The sequence below is a fragment of the Aulonocara sp. 'chitande type north' Nkhata Bay genome, linkage group LG11, assembly GCF_057382095.1.
Source record: "Aulonocara sp. 'chitande type north' Nkhata Bay isolate Kocher_YH1m ecotype deep benthic linkage group LG11, A_spYH_male_GT1.1, whole genome shotgun sequence".
Classification (NCBI taxonomy): domain Eukaryota; kingdom Metazoa; phylum Chordata; class Actinopteri; order Cichliformes; family Cichlidae; genus Aulonocara; species Aulonocara sp. 'chitande type north' Nkhata Bay.
In genome coordinates, this window is record NC_141354.1 from 30,775,551 (window position 1) to 30,801,830 (window position 26,280).

Consider the following 26,280-nt stretch of genomic DNA (forward strand, 5'->3'; position numbering starts at 1 on the left):
GGTCCATATTGATGTAATACATCCTCACACATGATAGTTGCTGCAGATTGGTCGCCTGCACCTCCATGATGTGAATCTTCTACATCCCAAAGCTGCTCTGTTGGACTGAGATCTGGTTGTGAAAAAGATCTGAGATGATTTAAGCTTTGCAACATGGTGTGTTATCCTTCTGGAAGCAACAATACCCCAGTCAGATGTGTATTAAACAATGCTTAGTTGGTACTAACAGGCCCAAAGTGAGCCAAGAAAATGTACTGCAACAGTCTGAATGGTTGATAATAGGCAGGATGGATCCATGCTTCCATGTTGTTTATGTTTATTTTTTGATTGTATCATCCAAATGTTGCTGCAGTTATTAGAAAAGATTTACCAGAGCAGGCAACATTCTTTTTCAATCTTCTATTGTGGAATTTTGGTGAGTCCATGCAAATTGAAGCCCCAGTTTCCTGTTCTTAGCTGGCAGAAGTGGTGAAAGTGCAAGAGAACTGGTCTGGTCTTCTGCTGCCATAGCTCAGCTGCTTCAAGTTTTAACATGCTGTATGTTCTGAGATGCTCTTCTGCATACCTTGGTAATTTGATTTACTGCTCCTAGCAGCCCAAAGCTTTCTGGCAACTCTCCTCTCAACTCTGACACCAACAAGGCAGAGAACTGTGACTCACTGGATATTTCTCTTTTTTGGACTGTTCTCTGTATACCCCAGAGATGGTTGCAAGGGAAAATCCCAGTAGAATCACAGTTTCTGAAATACTCAGACCAGGTTAATGAACGATTAGATCATCTTTCTTCCCCAGTCTGATGCTTGAACTTCAGCAGGTCATCTTGATAATGTCAACATGCATGCACTGACCTGCTGCCATAGACTGATTAGATATTTGGTTGAGTTGGTGATTGGCTGAACTGGTGTACCTAAAAAAGTGGCCTGTGTGAGCCTACTCTGTAAAGTAATGAGTGCACATTATCTTTCCGGGCCCATCAGATTTGAATGTTTATTTAAGCCAAGAATCTTTGGAATGCTGCAAATTGTATAGAGTAATGATGAGTAAAGTGAGTAACAGACCATGCCAGACATAAATGCAATAATATTTAGGCAAACTTCTCATTTAAGGCTAAACCCGGAGGGTAGGAAGTGTGTTGAGCTCAACTAATTGGAACAAAATTCAAAAATTAGAGCTTAAATACAGAATTGCCTGGAGTATGTTTACTGGACAAATGGTTGCAATAATAGTCCAGTAGTTATAGCAAAATGGCTCTGACTCTTTGCTGACTACAAATGGTGATAGAAGAGCAAACGAGACAGCTGAAAGTGGTTTAGATCACATTTTAACATGAAAGGTATCATTGATAAAGGGGAAAACCAGGTAATTAGCATTCACTCCTGGATATCAGGTTCACAGTATAAAAACAATAAAAACACCAAAACAGGGTACAAACTGTTCAAGCCACCATGCATTGGTGTGGAATACAAATCACAGATAGTCTGGAATTATATCGACATTATAGGGCCTTTTCAGTAATCATTACACTTCCAGTCATTTTAAACAAGCTAAAATAGGGTCCTGTCTTTACTGAAGCTAGCCGGCTGACACTTACGTATCCGGCAGTGATTGAAGGTCGTTGCTAAGCAACGGAACGCTGAACCGCCCTACTATGCAGCGCTCTTAGAAAAGCACATAAAGCGAAGTTAACACTATCCATGAGCGAATCTAATGGATAATGTATAACTGCTGCAAGTAAGTTGATTTTTTCGAACGTAGTGCGGCGCTAAAGCATGCCATCTTGGCAGAGTAGTCATGGACGAGGAAAAAAATAGTCCGTCTTTTCTTGAGGACCACAGAGTTAAGTTTGTCGAGGAAAAAGTTTGCGGGCTACTGCGGGTGCACAGCCAGACATGGCAAAGAAATGCTGTCAGCGAAGAGTTTCAAGGACCTCTGAAGAACTTCTTTGAAAAGCAGTCGCTTATATTTTTCTCTTCCTCTAAAAAGGGCTGTCTGGTTGCTTCTAATGAGGTATGTCTGTTACAGATGTTGCAGAGTCTGCTGCGTGTGTTCTTACAGCAGACATTTTGACATGTCATAGCAGGAAACTCGCAGATATAATCATGGCAATTTTCACTTAGGGAAGATTCTTCTTTTTATGTATGTTGGTTTGCTGTTACTGGGGCACTTCATCATTAAAATGATTGATTTCACCTGCAATTTTCCTACTACACAGGTAAAATGTCTGCTTTGAAAATGCAGTGCCAAAGCGCATTCTGTATAATACTGTCTTAGAGTATTTATTATGGACTCATCAACTAGCAAAGATCTTTTAAAATGAAACAAATAAATCGTTTCATCATGACATATTTAAAAGTCTTGCAAAATCTCACATTATTTCAAACGCAGGTTCCACCAGATGCGAAAAATGAACAAATCTATATTCTCAAGAAGAGAGTTGTTCCAGTCACCTCTGAAAACTGCAGGGAACTGCTGCTCTTTGGCCTTTTGACTCCACCAGTTCTCCTGCAGCTGTCATGTGCAGTTAAGCAGGTGACTGTGCCACCCATTTTCATACACATAAGCCATAAAGAAGCTTTTCTTTCCATTTCTAACCTGCCTGTGTGGGTTCTGGGTGAATTGGTTATGTTTTTGTCTTCGCAAGATATGTGTTCCACTGCTGTCCGACAACAAAAACCATCAGACTTGGCCACTTCTGATATCTGAAGACATCCTTCGACATGTGGAAATCATGTGCAGTCAGACCTCAGTTGTGCAGGGACGGGTTATGGGGAAAACTGTCCTCCCTATTCCAATAGCAGCTGACTGGATGGAAAAGCCACACGGCATCTTTGAAAAGTAAGAAAACAACCAAGCACACAGTGTAATCTTTGACACTATATATTTTAAGTAAAGCACTCACCTTCTATTTTCCTCCTTCAGGCATGAAAACTATGACAGGGCAGTAGCACATACCATAGAGACCCAGGTCATCAACTGGACAAATCTGATCCAGAAAATTTTAAAGGAGGATTCATCAGACAAACTAATAACAGGCTGTAATCCAGGGCCCAGTGCAGAACTGAAGTTTTGGGCATCCAGGAAGAACAACATAGAGAGCATTTATCATCAGGTATACTTCCTAACCACATTGGTATTCACCAAAACACGTTTTAATATCTTTTCATCTCCTTCTACGTCACTATTTGCTAAAGTTGTATCTTGCTGTAGCTTCAGAGTCCAGTTATTCAAATGATGGTGAAGATGTTAGAGACGATGGATAGCAGCTATCATCCAGCAATCAAGATGCTAATTGGAAAAGTGTGTGATGGTAAGATTACCGTGTCACTTTTTTAAAGACAATGGGTAGTGTCTGCCTTGAACAGCATAATATCACCTCCATCTCTGTTATACAGTTAGAGGTTAACATATGATTATGATATATATTTTTTGTCCTCAAAAAATAAAGCTCTGCGAGAAGCCGAGGACATTGACCTCCATCTACAGCCACTACATGCACAGCTGTCTCATTTGGAAAACGGAGAGCTTCAACTCATGCAAACATACATGCCGGCACTTTTTCACACGCTTTACCTCATTTGGACCAACTGCCAGTCTTACCAAAGACCAGCACGCATCGTGGTATTACTGCAGGAACTCTGTAATCTGCTCATTGAACAGGTATAAGTTCTCATTTGAAACACCTGTATTTATAGATGTACATAGGGGGGTCCAGAGAAAGAGCTAGCTACTACCGACAGCTGACGTTACTCTGACTGTTAGCTGCTAGCATGAACAAATTCACAGATACAAAAACTTATTCCCTGTAGGCTTCTACATACCTCTCTGCAGATCTGCTTCTCAGAGAGGATCCAGAGGAAAGTCTACAAATGGTAACGAGAGTCATAAAGGTTTGTAGGTGTTTCAAAGACAGTTACCAGACCCAGAGGGAAAGACTTGCCAGCCAAGTGAAACATGCACCCTGGGATTTTCCAGCTGCTTTGATTTTCTCACGTTTCAACCAGTTCTTTAATCGTATGAAACAGCTTGAGGTGAGATAATATTTTTGCTTTATTGGTTGTCATAGTAATGTTGTGCGTGATTTTGTTTCCTGATCATTTTTTTCCTGATAGGAATTCTTTGAAATCATGCTACACTATAAGAGAATGGAAAAGTTGCAATTTGGTGGAACTAAAGGGAAACTCTACAGTGAGCATGCTGCTAAGATGCACAAAGATTTCAGTGACCTCTGCCAAGCACTGATCCACAGTAAAAACTGCCCGCTTGACTTGAACTCTCAGGTGATACTATTAATAAAGATTTTTTGGGATTTATAATAATAATCATAAGGATTATTTAATATTATTATAATACACATGGATGCACTAGTGTTCATCATTAAATACTGTTGAACTGTTGTTTCTCTCATTAGGGTTTTGAAAGTGAGTATAAGAATTTCAAGATTAAGATTGCGGACATTGAATGCCGCCTTGCTCGCTTTCTGTGTTTGGCTTTCAAGGATTGTTCAGGCCTCGAGTCAGCAATGAAAGTAAGTAAGACTGCATGCTAGTGTGGTAATGCATTATTTACCAAGTGAATGGTGAACAACAAAGACTCAGAGTGTTTCGGCCCGTAGATGCTAACTATTGCTGGACCCTTCCTGGAGAAAAGACAGATTAGACAGATATTTGGTCCCAACTTCCTTCTGCTACAGCAACATTTCAGAGAAGAGCTGGAGACGTGTAAACATCTATTGAAATTACAGCTTAATCAGGTACTCCAAGCTAAAACTGGATACTAGCAGTATGCATTCACTGCACAATAGATATTGTTAATTAGATTTTTTTTCTATAATCTCACTGTGTTTACAGATGGAAACTAGTCTGGTGAAGAACATGGCACACACATCTGGAGCTTTCAAGTGGGCAAAAATGCTCAGAGAACGCATTCAAAGACCGTGGGAAAAATTCAGATTGCTTTTTGGCAAGTCAGTAAAAACAAAAATTAGAATATGTTCTAAGCATAAGTTACACTTCTTGTCTTTATTGATTATATTATTGAACAGAAAGAGATTTATTTTTCATATTTCCAGGCCTGCAGAAGGAGTAGACATGGTTACCGAGTACAGCATGTACACAGAGATCTTGAATCTACTAGACCAGTTTGAGAAGGACATTTACTCTGACTGGTGCTGTGGCTTAGAACAGACGTGCCTGATTAACCTGAACCAGCCACTTATCTCCAGAAATACCTCTTCTGGCCTGATTTCGGTCAACTTTAATCCAAAGGTAACCAATTTCATGGAAATATGAAAGTGTACACCTTTCAATGCTCAACTTACTCTTTGACTGAGAGCATGCAGTGGCCCACTGCTAAGGCACCCTCAAGATCCCTAAAAACTTCTCAAAGAATACAATTCAAATGATCCAAGAATCATTATTTCTTACCTCAAACTTTTAATCATACTGCTGACACAGTTTGCAAAGTACAAAAATAGTAGCAGTGTTGCAGTGGAAGGAGCACATTTCCATATTTAGTTATTTTATTCCTTAATTTTTTTTCTGTAAATTGATACAAAGTTTTCCCTGATAGGTGCCAACACCATCACAACAAACACTGTTGCCCTGGCAACCTGGTGTTGATAGTACCAATAATTCTGCACCAGAATTAATAGTACTTCTTCTCGTAATCATCTGCGGTGTCATCCAGAATGTCCTGGTAGAGTGTTTTGCCATAATTCTTCTTGTAGTCTTCCTTGATCCTCTTCATGTCAATTTCAGATCGTGATCAGATCGGGCGATCGTGGCTCAAAGCTGTGTAAAGCGCTTTGGGGTCCCTAGGGGGGACTAGTAAAAGCGCTATACAAATACAGGCCATTTACCATTTACCCATTACCTACTCACAGCATATCAATGTTTATGCTTTCGCATACCTGCTTTATCAGTAGCAGAGTATTACTTATACATAATCAAGGACAGGAATATAGATTTTTTTTTTTTTTTGTTCAAGTTAGACATGACCAGGCTTTTGTAGATATAGAAGCCTCACTCTTCTGGACGTGGAGGTGGGTGTGCTATTAGACAACCCACTCACCACTTTAATCACACTCTAGATTTTGTTCTAACATGTGGCATAGAAACTGAACATTTAAGTAAGCACAAGTGTTTTCTGAAAGCCCTCTCTTGTCTGATCATTTTCTAATAACGTACATTTACAATAATTGATTACACAGCAGTGAGGAATAGATTTCAACACAGATATCTTTCTGAAAGTGCTGTAAATAGGTTTAATTATATAATTCACTGACTTTTACTCCTGAATGTCACTCCGACAGAGGTCTTGTTAATAATTTTATTTCTTCAATATGTGTGGCTCTGTATGCTGTAGCTCCTGTGAAAAAGGAATATAATTCTCAAATGCATTAATGCACCTTGTAAGCTGGAGAGGAAATGGTGTATCACAAATTTAGAAGATCATCATTTAGCCTAAAAGTTGTTTGCTGCTTTGTAAAAAAAAAAAAAAGCCCTCTGTAGAGCTGGAACATCTTAATATTCATCATTGAGTGAAGAAAATAAAGAATAACCCTATATTTCTCCTCAGCACTGTAGTCTGGCTGACAAAAAGTCAGAGCTCTGTTAACATTAACTAGTAATGATTCCTTGAATTTGTTCACAAATAAAAATTTAAACCTTACTCAAAATCATCTCACAGATGTAACATTATCTACATTTATTTAGTATCTTTTACTCCAATTGATCTTTCTGAGTTAACTTCAGTAATTACTTCCTCCAAACCATCAACGTGTCTTTTAGACCTCATTCCTACAAGACTGCTCAAAGAATTCTTACCATGATGTTATGCTTCAATCTTAAATATGATCAACCTATCTATAATAATTGGCTATGTACCACAGGCCTTCAAGCTGGCAGTAGTTCAACCGTTACTTAAAAAGCCATCTCTTGACCCAGCTGTGTTAGTTAATCAGAATCATATCTATCTAATACACTCCAGTTTGTCCATGTAAATGGAGTGCCCTCTTCACTAAGGTTAATTATGGAGTTCTGTAGGCTTACATGTATTTAAAAGTAAAATGGGAGGGAGAGCCTTCAATTTTCAGGCATCTCTTCTGTGGAATCACTGTCGCCAGAGCACTTGCTCATAGGGGGTCATATGACTGTTGGGTTTCTCTCTGTTGTATTATTGTTGGGTCAACCTTACAATATACAACTTCTTGAGACGAGTCTTGTTGCTATTTGGCGCTGTGTAAATAAAATTGATTTGAACTGAACTGACAAGGCTTTTAGTGCTGCTGCCCCTCTGCAGTACCTTATTTCTGGATGTTTTCAGCTAAAATGCCACTTACTGATGCCTTTGACTTTTGTGTGTAAAATAAATGAATCCGAATTTTTATTATTATTACAAGCTATTACTAGTTATTACCTGCATTACTGGCAGTTTCTGCCAGGCCTGGGGTGCATTTTAAATAATACTTTATGTATTTAGTGGTCAAACAAAATTTTGTTGTGAATGTCAATTTTGATGACCCTTAAGCTGCATGTGTGATGATGTTCGTGCAAGGTTTTCTTCAGATCAGTCCATTCATTAAGGAGGAGAAAAGGCATATATACATAAAAATGCTACAGTAATTATAGTATTACATTTAAATTAATTCAATTAAATTAATCAGTAATTTCTTTTACTTCTCAGCTGACTGAGGCCTTAAAGGATGTGAAGTATTTTCAGACTGTGAGTGAGATCACCATACCTCCAGATGCACTGGCTCTTTTTGAGAAGCGTGAAATGTTCACAAAGGTTTGAAAAATCATTTTAGAACTGGGCCACACAAGGTCACCCATCAAAGTTAAACAGCAGTTTTGTTTTATTTTTTATTTTTTATTTTTTATTGGCCCTAAATGCATCATTTGCTCACATTTGTATTTTTCAGTATGTGAACGGTTTGCAGCTGTTAGTACAGTGGTACAACGAGCTTAAGCAGACAGTGTTAGAGGTGGAACTCCCTCTCATCAGAGCTGAGCTGGAGTCAGTAGACCTGCAGCTGTCGAGAGCAGAGACCAGCTTGACGTGGCAGGACGAGGACTGCTGGAGCTTCATCAACAACACCAAACACCTTGTACAAGACCTTGTCTGTCGAGTTAATAGAGTGAGGGAAAACTGTGATGCCATTCAGTGTGTGATGAAGAGATGGAGCAAACAGGCCATGTTTTGCAGAAAGGACAACAAAAAAGGTTCACTCATACAACTGGACGAGAGAGGAGACTCTTTCAGGAAGAAGTACAGCTCCACGAAGAATGATGGAGACTATATACATGGGCTGGTGCAGGTGTGTGTGGCTGGATCTGTGAAGAGTAACTGAGCCATTATAGATTTTCTGTGAATAGCTAAGTAAGCACTGAAACATGTATGTTTCTGTTGGTATGGTTAAAAACAGCATTCACCTTGATTAGATTAAAGCACATTATTGGTTCTGTTCACTGACAGTTTAAAACCTTGTTTAGTTACTTTTTGTTCATTTTATTTAAACCTTGAATTTATGTGCAGCTTAATTAAACATCACATTAGTTTCATTATGAAGATGACTTGCATATGATACCATAGATTCAAATCTAAGTTCTTTGGTGTATGTCCTGTATTGTTTAACATTAATTTTTATGCAACATGGAGCTGCTAATGCTCTTAGCTTAAAAACTTTTAATTATAATCACAATCATCTTTTTACTCTGACATTCTGGAAGTATTTTTCTTGATATAAATAGTATTAACATATTTAAGCACTTAAGAAGCCAATAAAATAAAATTACTCCAGTTGTTGTGGAATAGATAAATCCCCCCAAGCAGAGCTTCAAAAATCACGTGAAATAGAAATTATTACAAGCAGAAGCTAAATATTATTCTAATACTCTACTTCTACTCAGGAGAACATGGTTCTTTTCCATGCTGATCCGGATTCAGAAGAGTGGCAGTGCTACCTGGAATATTTGGATGACATGGTTGTTGAAGGGCTCTTCAGCTACATCAGTCGCTCTCTTCATTTCCTCGTGGAAAACATGGAGGCAGGCCTGAACCAGACTCCACTGTTTGAGGCGAAGCTAATCCTCAATGGCTCAAAGATGACTTTCTGTCCCTCAATGGAGAAAGATGCAGGAGATAGCCTCTATGAACTGATAGAGGGGCTGGTTGCAGATGTATTCAAGACTTCAGTGAATATCAGGAGAGTGGCTGCTCATCTTAGCATGGAGACCTATCAGGTACGCTTCTTTTATGTTTGAATTAGCACAGGCTTCTTATACACTTGACAAAAACTAGGAGATGTCTTCTCTGCTTTTACTGCAAAAGTCACACTTTTAGAATTGCACAATTTGAATGACTTGCTAGTTATTATTTGTCATTGTACTTTTATATGTGCTAAAATGTTCCCAGATTACATCGTAAATATGTTCCTACTAGAGCGAAGAGTACAGCCTCCCTGTCAAAAGGAGAATAGTGGTAGACTGTGTTGCTGTGTTATAAGTGAAGTACTGTTACATCCAGGGTGTTATCAGTCGCAGTCTAATTTCACAATGTCATATTTGCACATTGCTAAATTTAAAATATGTGAAAAATGGAAACATGTATTTCCTTGGTGTACTAAACTTGCCAAACTCATTGCTGTGTTTTCTTCTACAAATGGTAGCTATTCCTGATGTTTTGTTTGATGTAATATAACTCTTACAGGATGTAATGGATGGCATGCTAGACTTGCTGGACCTGAGACAGGAAATAATGGAGCGAGTGGAGAACGTCCAGAAGAAAGCAATAAATTACCAGACAAAGTTTGATTGTTATACTCATCTGTGGCAAGATGACAGGGCAGAGTTTCTCAGGCAGTTTCTCCTGTATGGACGTGCACTCACATCAGAGGAGATGGAAGCCTGTACAGGAGATGCACTCCCTGACAATCCTCCTACAATCAATAACTTCAAAGAACAAGTAAAAAATGTTTAAACTCTGGGCTAAATTCTTGCAATTCACGGGAGTTTGAGTTTTATTTTTGTTTTTTATTTTTAATTTCAATGCCTGTTGTGGTTTTAATTTTATAGATCGATTATTATGAGGATCTGCATGATGAAATTTCCCACTTTGAAGACTTCAGAGTTTTTGATGGTTGGTTTCGGGTGGACATCAAGCACTTTAAAGTCAGCCTTCTTAACACACTAAAAAGGTGGAGCTGGCTCTTCAAAGAGCATCTCTTGAACAATGTCACCCACAGGTAAATTTTATTGGCATAGATTTTAAGTTCTGGCAAATTTGTAGGATCAGTTGTTCTTACTCTAACTTTTCCCACTCAGTCTTGATGAGCTGCAGAAGTTTATCCAAGCTACTGTTGAAGGGCTAAGACAACCTATAGCTAAAGATGACAACCATGGCTTTGTGGAAGTGATGAGTCACCTGTTAGCTGTAAAGGACAGACAGAATGCCACAGACAAGATGTTTGAGCCTCTTAGAGAAACAGTGATCCTCCTGGAACAATATGGTGTGACCATACCAGACCATATCTACTGGCAAATGGAGGTAGGAAAAGAGTGAGCCAACTACAGCAATGTAATCATAAACAGTAATTTATCCACAAAGAATCAGATTACTATATTCATTATGTGTACTTTCGTGCTCCGAGTGATAACTGTAGTTTTGTCAACAGGAACTTCCAGAGAAATGGAGTGGGGCTAAAAAACTGGCCCTAAGAGTAAGGCACGAGGTGGCACCCATGAAGAATACAGAAGTGATGGTTTTACGAAGACAGTGCATGGATTTTGAGGTGATCATATGAGAAAACTAAAATTGTACAGTGTAGAAACTATTGTAACATACGTTAAGCAACATGAACATTTTTTTCAGGTGAAACAAACCCAGTTCAGAGACATGTTCAGAGCAATGGCACCCTTCAGTTACAAGGCAGTAAATCCTTACAGTAGTCTTGAGAAAGTAGGTTTTTAATCATTGCTTGACTATCGGATTAAAACAGCATTTTATTTGACCTTTTTGGATGACAACTGCCATTTGTTTTCTAGTCAGAAAAAGCAATCCGGGATATGGAGAGAGAAGTAGCAGAGCTGCAAGAGTCTGCCAGTCTACTTGATGTTTCCATTTCTGACTACAGAGACATCAAGCTCTGCAGGCGAGAGATTACGATTCTCAAAGAACTGTGGGACATTGTTGTATATGTGCAAGTAGGTTGATTTATCAGTGATTTTTAAATGTCATTTTTTTCATGGGGAAATTGAAAAAACAAAAAAACAACTCTAGGTCTCATCACCCTACCACAATACCCCAATACATAAATGACTTGACCTGGCTGTCCTCTTTGAGACTTTGAATACCCTGTAGCCTCTAAATGTCCCTATTAAATAGCCTTAACCCACTGACCCTTCTCCATGTGTCTTTATCTATACAGAGCAGTGTGGAAAACTGGACAATGACCAAATGGAGGCAGATAAACGTGGACCAGATGGATGCAGAATTGAGGAGGCTTGCCAAGGTAAGGTCACCAACAGTGCTACATCACACCAGCTCATCTCTCCTGCTGTCTTGCTGTCACGCGCCATTGCTGTTTGTAACAGATGCCCCTAATAACTAATTATGTTTACCTACCTTCTGTTTGTGTAGGACATACAAAAGCTTGACAAAGAAGCTCGCTTGTGGGATGTGTATTCTGGATTAGACCTTTATGTAAAGAACTTGTTGACGTCACTGCAGGCTGTGAGTCAACTGCAGAACCCGGCAATACGAGAGCGTCACTGGGTCCAGCTAATTAGAACAACACAGGTGCATAAATTCATAAAGCACAGGCCTTTTTGTAGGAGATCTCGTTGTATATTTTGCTTTGCTTAATAAACATGTTACACTTTTTTACTATTTTTATAGATGGATTTCACTGTGACAGATAGTACCACTTTGGAGGACCTGTTGGTTTTACAGCTCCATTTGTTTGAAGATGAAGTCCGCAACATAGTGGAAAAGGCAGTCAAAGAGATGGCAATAGAGAAGGTTTTTCTTCAGCTATGAACACAAACATGTTGGACATATTTTCAATTCAGTTCAGTTCAGTTCATTTTTATTTCAAACATGTGCCTTCACAATCATTACAAAATATCATTCCATTCTTTTGTTTGAAAAGGAGTATGCAGAAGTATACACTTATTAGTCCCTACCCCCCTTGGAAGTTATTAGAAACAGAATTTCACATTAAAGAGATGTGCTAAACAAATAAATAAGACATGCAGCTGTACTAATAGCACTTTTTGTGAAGTTAGTTTATTGGTAAACTTCTATTTGCTATCAACACTATTCACTGTTTATATTTCAGGTTGTAACAGAAATAAGTCAGACGTGGATGTCAATGGAGTTTTCATATGAAGAGCATTACCAGACCTCTGTGCCACTGCTTAAATGTGATGAACAACTCATTGAAACTCTTGAGGATCATCAGGTAGATGTCTTAAGTTACTGTAAGTTATTTTACAAAAGAACAAGAGCTTGTTCTCAAGATCAGCTGTCTGTGAGAATCTCTGATAGTTAAGTGCTGAATAGAGATGAGATCACAGACGTGCCTTCCCCATTTGAGTGTCTAATAGCATGGCTGAGAGCAGAAAGGTCCCTATTGAGTCCCAAGATTTATAGCTTCTGGACAACACAGGGCATTGTTGCACCGTGGCGATCTTTGAACATGTACACCAGATGCGTTGAGGGGGTTACAGCCAGCAATTAGAACTCCTGACACTTTAGTGCCTCCATCTTTGTTTAAATATTTAAATTTGACTTGGCTTGGCATGCTGATGAGGTAGAAGATGTTTACAAATGCAGCTGATACGTGTAATGGTGTCCAATTCTGAAAATATGTTTTTTCTTTAGGATAGGTTTGATTCTATCTGCTGCACTTTAATTTTACATTAGAGCACATTCTTTATGCTTATTCTTCTTTTCCCTTATTCTCAAGGTTCAGCTCCAGAGTGTCTTTCAGAATAAGCACACAGATCACTTCCTGCACCAGGTAGTGGAACTACAAAAACAGTTGACGGTGGCTGACTCTGTGTTCATGGTCTGGATGGAGGTCCAAAGGACATGGGCCTACCTTGAAAGCATTTTCAAAGGCTGTGATGACATTTGCCAGCAACTGCCTGCAGATACACACAGATTCAAAGCAATAGATGCAGAATTTCAGGTCTGCATGTATACACAGTTTGTGTAGAGCTGCAAATTATGTTCTTGTCACCATTTGTAACAATGGGAATGTTTGTTCTTTCAGGAGCTAATGTTGGGCAGTGCCATCATTAAAAATGTAATTGAGGCCACTAACAAACCTCATCTACTGGAGAAGTTAGAGGATCTACAAAAAAGGTTCATGCTGTTTTCATCAAACTTGTGTTATACGCTTGAAGGTTTCCTGCCTACTGATCCTATTCAATCTTTCCGACAGGCTGGCATTATGTGAAAAAGCTCTTACTGAATACCTGGAAACAAAAAGACTCGCATTTCCACGATTCTACTTTATTTCATCCGCAGACTTGTTGGACATCCTCTCTAAAGGAAGTCGTCCCAGAGAAGTAAATTCAGTAAACTTTCCCTTCTTTGGGGCAGCTGTGGCTCAGGATATAGAGCAGGTCATTCAATTATCAGAAGGCAGCGTTGGCGTTATGGACAGGTCCCTGGGGTGTAGGCCTGTCCAATAGGGACTTTCAAAACGCTTGAGTGCACTGTGCATTTATAGTACTTATGCATGCATATGCATTTGGTCTAAGATAGGTTGTTTATTTTTGAGTTTGTTGTGCAGGGATTTTTTTAACAAAATTAGTTGTTTGCCCATCAAGTCAGAAGGTCTGTGCTTTGGTCTCCAGATCCTCACATGTTCAGGTTTCTGTGGGGAGGATACTGTACCCCAAATTGCTCCTGATGCATCCATCAGAGTGTGTGCATGACAGAAAAAAACTTGAAGGGTGAATGTGTGTCTAAATGGGCAAATGTAGCTTGTAGTAAAAAGTGTTTGAGCACCCGTTTAGAGTTGAAACATCCAAATCCTTTTATTTTATTTTAGTGTCTAGCCTGCGTAATAATTGCTGTGCTTAATGTGTCCATCATGCGCAAATACGACTGACTGTCTTTTGTAGGTGACCGTCCATCTCTCAAAGATTTTTGACAACTTGACCGATCTTGAGTTCAGCAAAAACGAGCAGCTGAGTAATCCTAAAGTTGCTGTGGGCATGTATAGCAAAGAGAGGGAATTTGTGCCATTCCAGACTGAATGTTTGTGTCGCGGGCCGGTAAGATCATATTCATCATCAGCGAATGTAAATTATCGATCACACATCACAAAGTAGCTGAATCGTTTGTTTAAAAAAAAATACTTCCCGTTAGGTTGAGGCATGGCTCAGTCGTCTCGAAGAGTCTATGAAGGAATGTGTCAAGGGTCACCTATCCGAGGCTGTGTCCGTGTACGAGGACAGACCCAGAGAGCAGTGGATTCTCGATTTCCCTGCCCAAGTTGCTCTCGCTGGATCACAGATCTGGTGGACTAATGATATGGAACTTGTGTTCAAAAGACTGGAAGAAGGATTTGAGTCGGCGCTAAAAGACTACAATAAAAAACAGGTATGGGAGCTTAACTGACATTTTAAGGCTTTAGTTTTAAATAGTGGCAAAATAGTTTTGCCATTAAAAGGTGTTTGTCATATATTAATGTTTTTTAAGGTTAATGTGATATTTTCAAAGAAAAGAAAGTTTCGATTTGATGTCTCGACATGCTGTGTTCAATGATCTGTATTATACATAGTGTCTGCATATACTGTGCATATGATCTGACCTGACTTGGGCTTCAGGAGCCTCACCGTCGACTCTGATCAGAGTTGTTTTATCACTCTTGTCACTTTCATCGGTACCATTAAAGGTTAACATGTCCTTGGCTGCTGTTTGAATAATCTCCCTCTCCCCCATCAACCCACGGCATTGCATTGATTGGATCTGCTGTCACACAGGAACAGGAACAAATGATTTCCAATTATCTTTTAGTAAAAACAAGAACACTAGACTGCTTTTGATCATATGTAAAGTAGACATTCGTGTAATGCTGGTAAATGACCTGCAAGTGACAGGAAAAAAAGAAATGTTAATATCAGTTTGAGGGAAATGATCTCCTGTGTGAAATTGTGTTACTCTCTTCTCCTCTTTGCTTTGAAGTTGTTGTTTCCCACCTATAGGTTTCTCAACTCAACATGCTGATTGGCATGCTACTTGGAGAGCTGAGCTCAGGAGACAGGCAAAAGATCATGACTGTATGCACCATTGATGTCCATGCCAGAGACATTGTTGCCAGCCTCATTGCTAAAAAGGTTAAAACAAATGAATAACTTCTTGCATGCCATCTCATTTTAGTCTGATTGAGCTAACTTTGGTATTATGGCAAGCTTTACTCTTACTGTATGTGTGCAGAACAAATTAGAATAGAATAGAATAGAATTCAACTTTATTGTCATTGCACATGCACAGGTACAGGGCAACGAAATGCAGTTTGCATCCATCCAGAAGTGCTTTAGTGATATAGATATATTACAATATATATTAGCAATAATATAGATATGTGAGTATATTACAGAAATGGGTCTATTATGGTATGTTATAATGTACACGGTATGAAGTATGTTGTGAATATTCTATAACTATAAGTATGTACAGGCTGTAGTGAGTACAAGCTATGTACAGGATATGAACAGGATATAAATATGAAAAACTATACAGAATATGAAATAAATAACTTTACAGAATCTGGGATATACAGCTATACAGAAATGGGAACTATGCAAGTTGTAAACAGTTGTAGGATTAAAAATTATCGAATGTACAAATTACTTTTTTTATTAATTTAAAACAGCTTGAGTTGGAATTTGACTAACTGATATCGTAACGTGGCACACTCAAAGGTATAATTCTTTTAAAGAAAATAGTCATAGCATCTCAGTATTTGTGTGGCATTTTTCATTGATGACATTTGATATGAGCCATGTGTGTTTACAGGTCACCACCTCACAGGCCTTCCCATGGCTTTCCCAGCTTCGACATTACTGGAGTGAGCAGCTTCGCCACTGCTACATCAACATCTGTGATGCTCAGTTCATTTACTCTTATGAGTATCTTGGAAATACACCACGTCTGGTCATCACTCCTCTGACAGACCGGTGACTCTTATTGTTTTTCCTTTGGCTGCTCTCTTAAGTGAGATTATCTGCCTCCATCTCACCCTCTTCTGTCACTTAGACCATCTGCATGTCCTCCCTCTCTGACTCTTCTCTGTGTTCTCTACTTATGCTTATCTGCTTTTACTCTTTGCAGACAATACACAACATTAATTGTGTAAAAAAAATTATGTTCACCTTTCACATTGTAGGTGTTACATCACCTTGACTCAGTCACTCCACCTGAACATGAGTGGGGCCCCGTCAGGCCCTGCTGGAACAGGGAAGACTGAGACCACAAAGGATCTTGGCAGAGCCATGGGTGTCATGGTATACGTCTTCAATTGTTCTGAACAGATGGACTACAAGGTGCGAAATTCCCTACATCAGAGTTATTGCCATTGGTCAGTTTATGTTTTCATTTAGAGGTTTCAGTAAAGAAATATATTTTAATGCAAAATTTCTGTGATGCTTATTTTTATGTTTAGTCCATTGGAAATATTTACAAGGGTCTGGCACAGACTGGAGCATGGGGCTGCTTTGATGAATTCAATCGTATCCCCGTGGATGTTCTGTCGGTTGTAGCGGTGCAGGTTAAAACCATTCAGGACGCCATTCGATCTAAAAAGGAAAGGTGGGTAATTGAAGAAGAATACATGAAGTTTACATCATGTTAATTTTACTTAAAAAATAAGTTAACAGTGTGTGCCACCTCACAGGTTCCTGTTCCTCGACAAGAACATTGCTTTAAAACACTCGGTTGGGATTTTCATAACTATGAATCCTGGCTATGCAGGGAGGACGGAGCTACCTGAGAACCTCAAGTCTCTTTTCAGGTGGGAATGATGCACCCACCTTTTTAAATATATATAAAATGTCATTTTTCAGCAGAGAGTTCACCGTGTGCTTTGTCTGTCCTCCTGTAGGCCTTGTGCCATGGTGGTGCCAGACACTGAACTCATTTGTGAGATCATGCTCGTGGCAGAAGGCTTCCGTGATGCTAAGCTTTTAGCCAAGAAGTTCATCACTCTGTACACTCTCTGCAAGGAACTGCTCTCCAAGCAGGTATGAGTAAGACACTTAGTAGCTCTGTAACATTTCACATTGTTGAATTAGAACAGAGGGCACCAGTAATAAATCTTTCTAGATTTGCCTCAGGAGCACAGCAAAGCACTAGGAGTTTGTTTGGATTTATGGTTAGTGTAAACGTGGGAATGCACATTTTCATTTTCTTTTGTTATTTTTTGTTTATCAGGACCACTATGATTGGGGTTTGCGTGCTGTCAAGTCTGTTCTGGTTCTGGCAGGGGCATTGAGAAGAAGAGACAAAACAAGAGTAGAGGATCAGGTGAACTGATATGTGCATTTTATGTCATATTTTATCTAATATCTCACGCTGATATTTGATCTCATACTCATTTTAATACCAAGGTGTTGATGCGTGCACTGCGGGACTTCAACATGTCTAAAATTGTGACAGAGGATGTGCCTATCTTCATGGGACTGCTGGGAGACCTGTTCCCAGACATGGAAGTAGAACGAGAAAGAGACCTAGAATTTGAAAAGGCCATTCGAAAGACTACACTTAATCTTCGGCTGCAGCCAGAGGAGACATTTATCCTCAAGGTTTGAGATGAATCTGTTCATACCTACTCTAAAAAGGATTAAAGAACCCTCTTTTAAGCACCTTTATTTTTGTTAGGTGGTGCAGCTGGAGGAGCTCATGGCTGTACGTCACTCTGTCTTTGTTGTTGGAAATGCAGGGACTGGAAAAAGTCAGGTTAGATTTTTTTTCTGTGTCACTTGCTGTCTAAATAAATGTTCAGCTGAATTTGTAACATAAATATGAATGGTAAAGTGCTGGTATTTTTATTAACAGATATTGAGAGTTCTCCATAAAACTTATGTAAACCTGAAAAGGAAGCCTGTATGGAATGACCTCAACCCAAAAGCAATAGACAGAAATGAGCTATTTGGCTTCATCCATCCTGCAACTCGAGAATGGAAAGATGGTAAAAAAAAAAAATGCATTAAAAACAAGATAGCAAAACCTCAACAAAAAGACCAAATCTCACTCTTGTTCTATGCACCCCAAATTCCTGTTTGCTAGGTTTGCTTTCATCACTGATGCGAGAGCAGGCAAACATCTCCCACAGTGGACCTAAGTGGATTGTGTTGGATGGAGACATTGATCCGATGTGGATTGAATCACTCAACACAGTGATGGATGATAACAAGGTACCTCCCTCCTTTTCACTCATACACTATTGTAGACACATAGCAACCAAGGTGGTATAGATAGAAAAAGATGTTTCTCTCCCCTTCCTTCAGCAATCAGCTCCTGAAGTGTGAGTACTTGGAGGTTCTTTTCCACAGCAATGAATCATGTCATACTTGATGAGATATGGGGGTGTTTTCTTATCATTTGGGTAGAGTCTTGTCCATCATATTGGCCATTCAGATGTCGTAGTATTAATGTTTCACAATGTCTCTCAGGTACTGACTCTAGCCAGTAATGAACGTGTGGCGCTTACTTCATCTATGAGACTGATTTTTGAAATCAGTCACCTAAGAATGGCGACTCCTGCCACTGTGTCCAGAGCAGGTATCCTCTATGTTAACCAGCAGGACCTGGGCTGGAACCCGTGAGTTACACAGACTTCAAATTAATCACATAGTATCTAATATCGGATACCTTTTCTGTGGTAATTTTGTGTAATCTTCTGGATTTGGGTTGCTGCTCAGGTACGTTGCCAGCTGGATTGACCAAAGAGAACGGCAGACTGAAAGAACCCATCTCACCATACTGTTTGAGAAATACGTTCCACGTTGTCTAGAACAGATGAAAAACACTTTCAAGACAATCACTTCCATTCCAGAGATCTCTATGGTGCAGGTGCATATGACACAGAAACATGCGCAATGCATTTATTTCTTCCCTTGTATACCTCTACTGGCAGAAAACTGAAATATAATATGCCTTTCTTTTCATTCAGACACTCTGCACTTTGCTCGACTGCCTTCTGACACCAGAAAATGTTCCTTTTGAATCCCCTCGTGAAATCTATGAGACCTATTTCACCTTTGCCTGCATCTGGGCATTCGGTGGGGCCTTGTATCAAGATCAGGTATTCATATAGTTTGATTTAGGTCAATTTTACATCATGCTGTGTACATTATAGCAGCTGTAAAGATAAGCTTTGACATGACAGTGAAATACTCTTCAGAAGTCTCTCATTCTGTGATATTTCAAACAGAAATTAATTTTATTTTCACAGAAATAAACATCAAGTGCAGTTAGACAGTACTATTGGTTGGTTTACTCAGTCATAGGATTATTTTTATTTACTTTTTCTAGCACTATTATTGTAAAATAAAATAATTCATTAAAAATGTCAGGTAAACAGGACAGTTTTTTCAAGAATAAGCTTAACTGTCTAAATGACATGATGTGAATTAATCCATAACACTGTATGCTTCATTGCTTCATAAGCTCTGTGATTATCGAGCGGAGTTCAGTCAGTGGTGGACCAAAGAGATGAAGACTGTAAAACTGCCAGCACAGGGAACAGTGTTCGACTATTACCTTGACCATCAAACCAGGCGGTTTTTGCCCTGGAGTGACACCGTGCCACCCTTTGACATGGACACTTGTACACCATTACAGGTAAGAACATACCTATAAACTGCTAGAACTCAGAGTAGATCCCTCAAGAGAGAAAGGGAAACTTTTCAAAGTGGTTTTATAAATAATTACCTTTACAATCAAAAGAAGCAACCTCCTTACAGCAAAATAACCAAAAATGAACAATGCAGTCATATTAAAAATGTATGTATGCCTCAGTGAACATAATAAGAGAGGGTAAAGTCACATCCTGAGGTTATGGCAGGGGTGCTAGAATGGATGATAGGCTTGCCACTGTGTCTGATTACCATCCAGTACTCCCTATACCAGACTGTGTGGGGGTGAAGGCATGAGCAACAAGGCTTGAGCTATCACCCACGCTCTTTTGTCTTTCTTTATGCTCCTGTGTACAGCTGTGAATGCTCCAAAGGCTCTTGCTGAGCCATAATTAGTAGGGTTTTGTTCTGAGCAAATGATGCTATTATGACAGAATAGTTGTGGCGTTCAGGGGAAATACAAGAAATTATAAATCACGCACAATTCACTGAACACATGTCTGTCAATAAATCACACTCAAAGAAAGCCATAATAAGCATGTGTGTTTCTGTTCTGTGTCTTCCTGCTGTTTCTATGATTGCAGGCTGTTCTTGTACACACAGCAGAGACCGTGCGTCTTCGCTACTTCATGGACTTGTTGCTGGAGAGGAGACAGCCAGTGATGCTTGTGGGGAATGCCGGAGTGGGAAAGACTGCACTCGTCAGGAACAAGTTAGACTGTCTGCCAGAAAGTTACATGACCACAAAAGTACCTTTGAACTACTACACCTCCTCCCTCATGTTGCAGGGTGAGTGGCGTTTTTGATTGTCATGTGGAACAGAGTAGCACATGCAATGAACTGTAGCACCACCTACTGGCAATGACTGTTAATGTCCGTGCACGACTCACACACTGCTTTATTTATTTATTTTATTTATATCTCTCAAAACTGCACTGTTGTATGTAGGTGTCACTTTATATTTTTCCCTAGAATGTCCTCTATCTTTCTTAACTCTAAATTCTTATTTACACCAAGTTGAGAGAGAAGCAGTATTTCGATTATCCTGTGTGTCCAATACATGTAGTGAATTGCCAGTAAAAATCTTTGATCTTTAAAAATCTTAGTTAAATTTGGTTCAGTCAATGTTTTTATTGCTGTTCATTTGTTTATTTCTGTTGCAGCGATCTTAGAGCGACCATTAGAGAAAAGAGCAGGCAGAAGCTACTCCCCTGTAGGCAACAGAAGGCTGATCTACTTTATAGATGACATGAACATGCCAGCTATGGACAATTATGGCACAGTGCAGCCTCACACACTTATACGCCAACATCTGGATTATGGGCACTGGTAAGACGACTCTGCACACACCAAGCCAAAACAAGTCAAGTCAGAGATTCTGTTTCTCTAAGGAGCACGGACAGACATAGCATAACAGCATATGCAAGAATAAAAAAAACTTGCAAACAATATGAACAAACAGTACCTGTTTTTCAGCTGTAATCTCGTGACAGTTTTTTTTTTTTTTTTTGATTAGCCATTGAAACCTTCTTCAATTTCCTTCTCTCTGCAGTTATGACAGACAGAAACTGACCCTGAAAGAAATACATAATACCCAATATGTTGCCTGTATGAATCCAACTGCTGGGACTTTCATTATCAACCCCAGATTACAGGTATGATAGCAGGTAAAACTGTTGTATATACCAACATAATCTATTTTTCAAAAAATATAGTTATGCAGAGCAGTGCTGATGGTTTGAGTTGTAGTTTAAATTAATCTAAATTAAAGTGGATGTGCAATAATGCACAAATCCTGCATTATCATGCTTTTTTCATTGCTTTCTAATCTTCAGAAACTGTTTTGAACCTAATTTTAAATGTTGATAAATTTAATCTCCTGAGACCCTACATGCTCATATGGGGACATTACATCTGCACCTTTTACTTTATTCTGACATACAGTGTTTTATATTTGTTACTTACTTTTATACTTTGTTAAGCAATGGCAATTTTATTTACTTATTCTGTAAAATTAGCCCATTGTCACCACATCACAAATGTTAAAAAAAGTATGTAACAAAGTTTGTTTGTTTACTCAAATAAGAGCTCGATTTCAACAGTGCTTTATATTGTGAAGATATTATGGGGGTTCTATTTTATTGGTGTGGGACTTCATACCACTACTTAATACATACTACTGCTACTACAAAGAAAACACAATATGTGTCAAGAATGATTGCTACTTCTACATTCATACATTTGTCACAGTGTTTGGTGTTTAACAGAGCCCATTTCTAAGCAAGATGTTATCTATACACATATATACTAAACACATTTTGCAATTTTTGTGTGCCTTTGCTCTCTACAGAGGCATTTCTCTGTGTTTGCAGTGAACTTTCCTCCATGTGATGCTCAGAGGTCGATCTTCAGTCAGATCCTGTGTAGTCATCTGAAGCAGCAGCTCTTCAGTCCCCTTGTTCAGAGTAGTGCTGCAGCTGTCATTCAGGCAGCCATAACTCTTCACCACAAGATGGTTCATAATTTTCTGCCCACAGCCATCAAGTTTCACTACACGTTTAATCTTCGAGATCTGTCAAATGTCTTTCAGGTATTGCCCATAGTAAACACTCATACAACTTGACTTGTGTATTAAAAGTAAAATATTAATATGATATGTGAAATTAAGGGCATCCTCTTCTCTGGACCTGAGAATGTGAAAGACAGCGCTGACCTGGCACAGTTGTGGCTCCACGAGTCCTGCAGAGTATACTCAGACAGACTGGTAGATCTAAAGGACCTGCAGCTTTTTCAGAAGTTCCAGTTGGAGACTATGCAAGAATGTTTTGAGGTGCAAAGCAGCTTTTGAGAAACAGAATAAACTGCTGCTTTTCATCATCACATAAAAACTTTACCCATTATTATTACTATGCCTGTTTCCTGTTTTCTTCTAGGGACTGGAGGATATAAAGGTGAAAAAGCAGCCCCTCCTTTATTGCCACTTTGCCCAGATGGGTGAGAAAGCCTCCTATACCCCTGTCACAGACTGGTCTGCACTCAGCACCATCCTCACGGATGCCCTGGAAAGCTACAATGAGATTCATCCAGCCATGAACCTAGTGTTGTTTGAAGATGCCATGCAACATGTGTAAGTGGAGCTGGTTTCCATATAAATATCATAGTTATAATAAAACTATGTCATACTGGAAAAATAATATGATGTAAATATAATTAGAACTATAATGAAGAGATGTGTTATTGCCAGCTGCCACATCAGTCGTATCTTGGAAACTCCAAGAGGTCATGGCTTACTGGTCGGAGTCGGGGGCAGTGGGAAGCAAAGCCTGACTCGTCTGGCTGCCTACCTATCCTCTGTGGAAGTCTTCCAAATTATTCTGAGTAAAGGTTACACAGTCCAGGACTTCAAGGTAAATACTTGGTGACAGATTAGAGCCAAGAACATGAACCACTGTTTGACTTTCACAGGTTATGAAAATGTAGAGGAAAAAACGTTCTTTAAATCAAGGTGCCTTTAAAGAATACCCAGATGAGCTTTCCTTCTCGCCGAATGCAGCATATTGATATAATTCAGTTTTGCTGAGATCCTCCAGTGATGCATAAAATAATTGTCAGATACTATTAAAAGACACTGGGCAATATTTTAATACATTATTGATGAGGTAAGCCTATCAATTTATCATTTAAAAGCCTCTTAAAAAATCAAAGTGTTAATCATGGGATTTTAGATATCCAATTGATGAATTTATTGAACAGTTTGATCTTCATGCCACTCAATATGAATATTATCCATTCATGGCCTGTGTGGTTTTTGTGTAGATGGATTTGGCCGGTTTGTTCCTGAAGGCTGGAGTGCAGAACAAGCGTGTGGCTTTGCTCCTGAGTGACGCACAAATATCCGATGACCGGTTTCTGGTCATTATTAATGACTTTCTGGCATCAGGTCAGACCCAAACTCCAAATTAATTTACACTGTGTTGTTTCATCTGTTCACCTGACTCATATACCTGTTCGGTATATGTAGCATTTTTTCTTTATGATTGTGAAGTACAATCATACTTCAAATGCATTCAGCCTCTAAGATTGTTCTGTTCTGAATATCCATCATTAGCATTTGCTAGTCTGTAATAATGACTGTGTTTTGCTGTACAGGGGAAGTTCCTGAGGTTTTCAGTGAGGAGGAGATTGAAAGTATTGTGTCTGGGGTGAGAGCTGATGTGCGAGGCCTTGGTCTTCTGGACAACAGGGAAAACTGTTGGAAATTTTTCACAGATCGAGTGGGACTACAGCTCAAGGTTTAGTCTTTCAGATTTCGTATGTTTTTTTTAATCCACCAATGCATTTAAATTTAACATGTTCTGTTAGAGTTTTAATGGTAATCTGTCTTCTACAACAACAACTACCCCCTGATCCTTTAAAAGGTTCCAGTTATGCACTGAAGGCTGACATTAAAAAGTGAGATTATTAGCTCTGGATGAATTCAGGGCTGAAAATACACTGCATGAATTGAGTGCCCGGATCCCGAAGAACATCTGGAATAACCTCTCTCTTTTCTCATTTCAATTTTATTATAAGCTGTTAAAAAGTAAGAATTGAAATGTTTCATTTTTGCCCTGTCTTTGTCCCCAAAACACCCGGATCCCAATCTGGATCAGGATTGACTCCAAAAGTTAATCACCTCCAGGCTGGGTCAAATCCTACTACTGGTAAATTTATCATGCAAATCCATTCATACCTTTTAGAGAAATTCTGCTACCAAACAAACAAACTAAAATAAAGAGAAATTCTTACACATACATTAGATTTGAGCTGGGGAAATTAAAAGCACAGCTGCTGTTTAATATTACTAAATATGTTTAACAAGCTGAATTAACCAAGCCTGACAAAGTGGGGGGGTTAAAAGGAAGGAAATTCTTTTCTCAGTCACTACACATGTATGCCATCCAGCTAGTGTTTGCGCCAGGGCCTCTGGTAGCGTCACCGTCTGCTCCAGCCAACTGGGAATGTAGCTCCTGTCTATGTGCCAAGGTGTTGAAAGTGGGGGCCCAGGCTGCTGCCAGTTTCCCTTTGGAGATGCATCATTTCAATGTCTGTGACCTGTGTTGATTTTCCTACGTGTACTCTTTGATGAAGTGTGTTTCTACTAATCTTTTAGTGCACATGGTAGACTTTCTCTCTTTGCTTTCTTCTTTGCAGGTAGTCCTGTGTTTCTCTCCTGTGGGCAGTGTTCTGCAGGTTAGGGCTCGTCACTTTCCAGCCCTCATCAACTCCACAATCATCGACTGGTTTTATTCTTGGACCCCTGAAGCTCTGCAGTCAGTCAGCTACAGGTTCATCCAAGAAGTTGAAGGCATTGAGGTCAGGCTTTTGAACTCAAGAACAATATCTCATAATGTCTTATAACTTAACGGTCATATTCTGTACAACACAACATGTGCCAAATTACTAAAAAAAACAATATCAGCTGTCAGATATGTATGCAGCTGGTACTGTATCTTGCCTAGGTTTGTCATGTACCCTGATATTTGGGACTCAGTTGGACTTTAATGAACACCTTGTAATTATTGCTGTGCAGCTGGATTAAGTTTTCCATGGATCCTTCATCATTAGTTCTCTTCTGAGGTTCTGACAAATTGCCGAACACATGCCTGGGGACACTCAGTGAGTGCAGCATATCATTGTTTTCCATCATGGCAGTGGAATGATCACAACCCAGACTCATTTATGTTAATGAGAGAAGAGTGATTAAGCACATAACGACCCTCTAAGGTGGCACAGCTGTCACAACCAGGAAGCGTCATCACATATGTGAACATGTGCCAGACCATTACTTTCCACTCTTGAGTGTTGTGCATGTTCATGTGCAGGCGTGTCTTGTTGTAATAGTAGCTGTAGTGCTTAGAAGTTGTGTGATGATGATGATGACGATGATTAGGGGATGTTGCAGCTGTAGTAGATTCGTGCACAAGGGTGGAGGTAGGACTAAAGTTCTCCTGTAACCAAAATATATGTATGAGAGCTTAAATAGTATAATCAAATCAAATGAAAAGTATATCTTTATAGGTGCAGAGGAGAAGAAACCAAAAACAATGTGAAACTGTACATGTAAAGTAATTTATTAAACCATTGTTAATGATTGTTTATCTTCTTAAAGAGGCAGGACTGCAAGAAATGAAATGATCATTCATTTAAAGTTAGAAATGCACAACCTGCTAATAGTTGTTACACAAGGCCAATCAGAGAGTTTCTGTCGCATCTCAACAGAGCACAGCACGCTTTGTCAAGTGCATTGTGTCAGATCTTAATTAATAATGATTTTTTCCCTGTGGCTCTGTGATCATTAACAATGGCTTTTTGTGAGTTATGGTCAGGTTTGATCCTTGTATTCTCTGATCATTTGTTTTTGCTT

The 26,280-nt window shown here is 39.2% G+C and overlaps 1 protein-coding gene across 2 annotated transcripts in view; it reads left to right on the top strand.

Annotated features, from left to right (window-relative positions):
- Positions 1-1,681: 1,681 nt before the first annotated feature.
- LOC147319433 (dynein axonemal heavy chain 11) overlaps positions 1,682-26,280 on the top strand; it is a 40,856-nt gene continuing 16,257 nt past the window's right edge. The window contains exons 1-55 of one of the 2 annotated variants that reach the window (XM_086312060.1): positions 1,682-2,007; positions 2,386-2,529; positions 2,642-2,835; positions 2,920-3,109; positions 3,208-3,307; positions 3,446-3,657; positions 3,807-4,028; positions 4,110-4,277; positions 4,409-4,525; positions 4,613-4,750; positions 4,848-4,963; positions 5,069-5,264; positions 7,684-7,788; positions 7,922-8,317; positions 8,910-9,242; positions 9,709-9,963; positions 10,074-10,243; positions 10,323-10,545; positions 10,673-10,789; positions 10,870-10,956; positions 11,043-11,201; positions 11,426-11,509; positions 11,638-11,796; positions 11,896-12,018; positions 12,338-12,460; positions 12,968-13,192; positions 13,277-13,368; positions 13,448-13,574; positions 14,136-14,288; positions 14,383-14,616; positions 15,222-15,353; positions 16,036-16,196; positions 16,406-16,562; positions 16,682-16,827; positions 16,913-17,029; positions 17,120-17,258; positions 17,449-17,541; positions 17,625-17,819; positions 17,896-17,973; positions 18,073-18,205; positions 18,304-18,431; positions 18,690-18,838; positions 18,939-19,089; positions 19,190-19,321; positions 19,687-19,860; positions 20,459-20,663; positions 21,038-21,203; positions 21,427-21,529; positions 22,225-22,464; positions 22,543-22,704; positions 22,808-23,001; positions 23,119-23,281; positions 23,691-23,814; positions 24,024-24,166; positions 25,068-25,229. In XM_086312060.1, coding sequence (XP_086168186.1) covers positions 1,792-2,007; positions 2,386-2,529; positions 2,642-2,835; positions 2,920-3,109; positions 3,208-3,307; positions 3,446-3,657; positions 3,807-4,028; positions 4,110-4,277; positions 4,409-4,525; positions 4,613-4,750; positions 4,848-4,963; positions 5,069-5,264; positions 7,684-7,788; positions 7,922-8,317; positions 8,910-9,242; positions 9,709-9,963; positions 10,074-10,243; positions 10,323-10,545; positions 10,673-10,789; positions 10,870-10,956; positions 11,043-11,201; positions 11,426-11,509; positions 11,638-11,796; positions 11,896-12,018; positions 12,338-12,460; positions 12,968-13,192; positions 13,277-13,368; positions 13,448-13,574; positions 14,136-14,288; positions 14,383-14,616; positions 15,222-15,353; positions 16,036-16,196; positions 16,406-16,562; positions 16,682-16,827; positions 16,913-17,029; positions 17,120-17,258; positions 17,449-17,541; positions 17,625-17,819; positions 17,896-17,973; positions 18,073-18,205; positions 18,304-18,431; positions 18,690-18,838; positions 18,939-19,089; positions 19,190-19,321; positions 19,687-19,860; positions 20,459-20,663; positions 21,038-21,203; positions 21,427-21,529; positions 22,225-22,464; positions 22,543-22,704; positions 22,808-23,001; positions 23,119-23,281; positions 23,691-23,814; positions 24,024-24,166; positions 25,068-25,229 — 8,925 coding nt within the window. In that variant the 5' untranslated portion in view covers positions 1,682-1,791. Of the gene's footprint in view, positions 2,008-2,385; positions 2,530-2,641; positions 2,836-2,919; positions 3,110-3,207; positions 3,308-3,445; positions 3,658-3,806; positions 4,029-4,109; positions 4,278-4,408; positions 4,526-4,612; positions 4,751-4,847; positions 4,964-5,068; positions 5,265-7,683; positions 7,789-7,921; positions 8,318-8,909; positions 9,243-9,708; positions 9,964-10,073; positions 10,244-10,322; positions 10,546-10,672; positions 10,790-10,869; positions 10,957-11,042; positions 11,202-11,425; positions 11,510-11,637; positions 11,797-11,895; positions 12,019-12,337; positions 12,461-12,967; positions 13,193-13,276; positions 13,369-13,447; positions 13,575-14,135; positions 14,289-14,382; positions 14,617-15,221; positions 15,354-16,035; positions 16,197-16,405; positions 16,563-16,681; positions 16,828-16,912; positions 17,030-17,119; positions 17,259-17,448; positions 17,542-17,624; positions 17,820-17,895; positions 17,974-18,072; positions 18,206-18,303; positions 18,432-18,689; positions 18,839-18,938; positions 19,090-19,189; positions 19,322-19,686; positions 19,861-20,458; positions 20,664-21,037; positions 21,204-21,426; positions 21,530-22,224; positions 22,465-22,542; positions 22,705-22,807; positions 23,002-23,118; positions 23,282-23,690; positions 23,815-24,023; positions 24,167-25,067; positions 25,230-25,699; positions 25,848-26,280 lie in introns of those variants that run through there. The other variant, XM_086312059.1, reaches the window with a different exon arrangement.